The 4092-nt window shown below is 44.1% G+C and overlaps 1 protein-coding gene across 1 annotated transcript in view; it reads right to left on the reverse strand.

Moving 5' to 3' along the window:
- LOC110153480 (dachshund homolog 2-like) overlaps positions 1-4092 on the reverse strand; it is a gene marked incomplete at its 3' end in the record, with an annotated part of 68304 nt that overhangs the window by 14981 nt on the left and 49231 nt on the right. The window contains exons 8-10 of the mRNA XM_055161058.1: positions 3987-4062; positions 2628-2797; positions 390-492 (exon numbers count right to left, since the gene is read on the reverse strand). Of these exons, the coding sequence (XP_055017033.1) occupies positions 390-492; positions 2628-2797; positions 3987-4062 (349 nt within the window). The remainder of the gene's footprint in view (positions 1-389; positions 493-2627; positions 2798-3986; positions 4063-4092) is intronic.

Below are 4092 nucleotides of genomic sequence, written 5' to 3' on the forward strand. Positions count from 1 at the left end.
GCACAGTTGTAGGGAGTATTACATGGATACGTTTTAAATTATAGCAGAAATATTGACGTGTCTTTTTATAATTCAAGACAGTATTATATTTTTTACTCCTATTTTGTAACTGTTATAACATTTATTATTTTACTTTCATTTAAAGAGTTTTTGTTATAATGTATTAACACGAGCTAAGTCACTCCCCCTTCAGAGCGCACACATCAGGTTTGTCCAGTTGCTGTGTTCAGTGTTTTTGTGTTTTTATGTTGAGTTGTCGCGTTGGAGCCTGGGGGGGACGTGGGCTTGTGGGCGGAGCCTCGTACAGAACCTCGTGCAGGGTTTGAACAGGGCCCGGGAGAGATCGCTAGATGACTCAAACACTTGGACTGAGAGTTTAGTGGTTTTACCGAGTCTTTCCGGGGAGCTGGAGGCGGAGCTGCTGGGCTGAGACTCAAGAGGAGTGTTTTCATCCCCCGACGGAGACAGAGACGGACTGTCACACACCCGCTCCTGAAACAACACCAGACCCATCAAAGACCTGGTCCGGTTCTGGTCTAGTCCTGGTTCAGTCCTGGTTCAGTCCTGGTTCAGTTCTAATTCAGTCTTGGTTCCTGGTCCTGCTCTAGTCCTGGTTTTGACCTCATTTAGACCTGGTTGAGTGGTGGTTGAGTCCTGGTTTAGTTCTCTTGTAGTCCTGGTTTAGTCTTGGTCTAGTTCTGGTCTGGTCCTGGTCTAGTCCTGGTCTACTCCTGGTTTAGTCCTGGTCTAGTCCTCGTTTAGTCCTGGTTTTGACCTAATTTAGACCTGGCTGAGTCGTGGTTGAGTCCTGGTCTACTCCTGGTTTAGTCCTGGTTTAGTCTTGGTCTAGTCCTGGTCTAATCCTGGTCTACTCCTGGTCTAGTCCTGGCCTATACCTAGTCTAGTCCTGGTCTAGTCCTGGTTTAGTTCTGGTTTTGACCTAATTTAGACCTGTTGACTAGTGGTTTTGTCATGGTTTAGTTCTATTTCAGTCCTGGTTTAGTTCTGTTTTAGTCCTGGTTTAGTCTTGGTCAAGTTCTGGTCTAATCCTGGTCTAGTCCTGGTCTACTCCTCCTTTAGTCCTGGTTTTAACCAAATTTAGACCTGGCTCAGTAATGGTTGAGTCCTGGTCTACTCCTGATTTTAATCCTGGTCTAGTACTGGCCCAGTTCAGGTCTTGTCCTAGTTTAGTCCTGATCAAGTCCTGGTCTAGTCCTGGTTTAGTTCTATTTCAGTCCTGGTTTGGTCTTGGTTAGGTCCTGGCCTGGTCCTGATTTTAATCCTGGTTTAATCCCGGTTTAGTCCTGGTCAAAGTTCTGGTCTAGAACTGGCTCAGTCCTGGTCCAGTTTTGGTCCACTCCTGATTTTGTCCTAATTAGGCCTGGTTTAGTCCTGGTTCAGTTCTGGTTTAGTTCCATTTCAGTCTTGGTTTGGTCCTGCTCTAGTCCTGGTTTTGACCTAATTTAGACCTGGTTGAGTGGTGGTTGAGTCCTGGTTTAGTTCTGTTTTAGTCCTGGTTTAGTCTTAGTCAAGTTCTGGTCTAATCCTGGTCTAGTCCTGGTCTACTCCTCCTTTAGTCCTGGTTTTAACCAAATTTAGTCCTGGCTGAGTCGTGGTTGAGTCCTGGTCTACTCCTGGTTTAGTCCTGGTTTAGTCTTGGTCTAGTCCTGGTCTATTCCTGGTTTAGTCCCGGTTTAGTCTTGGTCTACTCCTGGTTTAGTCCTGGTTTAGTCTTGGTCTACTCCTGGTTTAATCCTGATTTAGTTCTGGTTTTGACCTAATTTTGGCCTGCTGAGTTGTGGTTTTGTCAGTTCAGTTTTTCTTAATTCTATTTCAGTCCTGGTTTAGTTCTGTTTTAGTCCTGGATTAATCTTGGTTTGGTCCTGGCTTGGTCCTGATTTTTACCCTGGTTTAGTCCTGCTCCACAGTCCTGATTTAGGTCTGGTTTAGTCCTGCTCAAATCCTGGTCAAGTTCTGGTCTAGTACTGGCTCAGTCCTGGTCCAGTTTTGGTTTTTAGTCCAGTCTGGTCCAGTCCTTGGTCCAGTTTTGGTTCAGTCTTAGTAAAGTCCTGGTCCAGTCTTGGTCCAGTCTTAGTCCAGTCTTGGTCCAGTTTTGGTTTAGTCCTGGTCCAGTCTTAGTCCAGTCTTGGTCCAGTTTTGGTTTAGTCCTGGTCCAGTCTTGGTCCAGTCTTAGTCCAGTCTTGGTCCAGTTTTGGTTCAGTCTTGGTCCAGTTTTGGGTCTAGTCCTGGTCAGGTCCTGATCCAGTCTCGGTCCAGTTTTGGTTTAATTCTGGTCCAGTCCTGGTTAGTCTTGGTCTAGTCCTGGTTTCAGGTCTGATTTGTCCCTTGTCTGGTCCTGGTTTAGTTCTGGTTAAGTCCAGATCATAAAACACATACTTAATTTCTTTTTTAATTGAGCAAATAAAAGACATAAGAATAAACAAAATGAAAACTTTACTTTACTTTTTTTTTTTTCTTAACTATAATAACATAGAGTAAATTCTGTGGTCGTTCCTCAGGGCTCAGTTTTGTCCCTCGTGTTCTTCTCTCGTCACATTTGGACGTTTGGACGTTTGGACGTTTGGTCGTTTGGACGGTCGGCGTTCGGACGGTCGGCGTTCTCTCACCTTGATGACGGGCTCGCGGTGGACGTGCGTGTGGATCTGCTGTGCGGCGGCGGCCATGTTGGCGAAGGTGCTGAGGTGGTTCATCTGAGACATCGCCATGGCAACGGACGCCGGCGGCAAACCCATCGGCAACAGCGGGTGAGGCATCATCATGAACGGCAGCTCCAGCCCTGAGGAGAACCAGAACCAGAACCAGAACGTCAAAAAAACACCAAAACTAGAATATGCACAGGGACCGGGTTTAGACCGGGTTTAGACCTGGTTTAGACCTGGTTTGGATCTAGTTTAGACCTGGTTTAGACCTGGTTTAGACCTGGTTTGGATCTAGTTTAGACCTGGTTTAGATCTACTTTAGATCTAGTTTAGACCTGGTTAGGATCTAGTTTAGACCTGATTTAGACCTGGTTTAGACCTGGTTTAGACCGGGTTTAGACCTGGTTTAGACCTGGTTTAGACCTGGTTTAGGGTTTAGACCGGGTTTAGACCTGGTTTAGACCTGGTTTAGACCTGGTTTAGACCTGGTTTAGACCGGGTTTAGACCTGGTTTAGACCTGGTTTAGATCTAGTTTAGATCTAGTTTAGACCTGGTTTAGACCTGGTTTGGTTTAGACCTGGTTTAGACCTGGTTTAGACCTGGTTGGTTTAGACCTGGTTTAGACCTGGTTTAGACCGGTTTAGACCTGGTTTAGACCTGGTTTTAGACCTGTTTAGTTTTAGACCTGGTTTTAGACTGGTTTGGTTTAGACCTAGGGTTTAGACCTGGTTTAGACCTGGTTTAGACCGGGTTTAGACCGGGTTTAGACCTGGTTTAGACCGGGTTTAGACCTGGTTTAGACCTGGTTTAGACCGGGTTTAGACCTGGTTTAGACCTGGTTTAGACCTGGTTTAGACCGGGTCTTTGTTGCGTCCGTTGGTCCAGGACCAGTTCTGGACTAAATGACGTGTAAATTCAGTCCAGTGTTTGATTCACTGTGACGTGAATCTGTAGTTTGAACATTTGAACCACAGTGAGTTTTTTGGTCGTCATGGGGACGTCTCACACAGGGGCAGGAAAACTACATTAAACAACATCATACTTTTTAAAATTCTGACAAATCTCAACATTATTATGAATATTCTTCATGAATCTTAACCTCCTGAGCCTGAACTCAATTTATTCATTTCTCTTTGTTATTTGGGCTGATTAAACCTGATGAAGATAATAACATATGTATATATGTTTTTATATTTCTATATTTATATGTCCACATATGATTTATAAAACATTCATTTTATGTTTTAATCATTTTGATGGAACATAATAGAGTCACAATTGAATAATGATTTGGATAAAATATAACCGTAAAAACTATGAAAGACCTGAACATCCCAAAGTGCGTTGGACATATTTGTCCTCATGTGTGGACACCAGGTCCAGGAGGACACTTTTCATGATCTGTGATTAAACATTTATGACTAATTATTT

This window comes from Boleophthalmus pectinirostris, unplaced genomic scaffold (genome assembly GCF_026225935.1).
Source record: "Boleophthalmus pectinirostris isolate CB_2022bp ecotype Guang Dong unplaced genomic scaffold, ASM2622593v1 HiC_scaffold_30, whole genome shotgun sequence".
Taxonomy (NCBI): domain Eukaryota; kingdom Metazoa; phylum Chordata; class Actinopteri; order Gobiiformes; family Gobiidae; genus Boleophthalmus; species Boleophthalmus pectinirostris.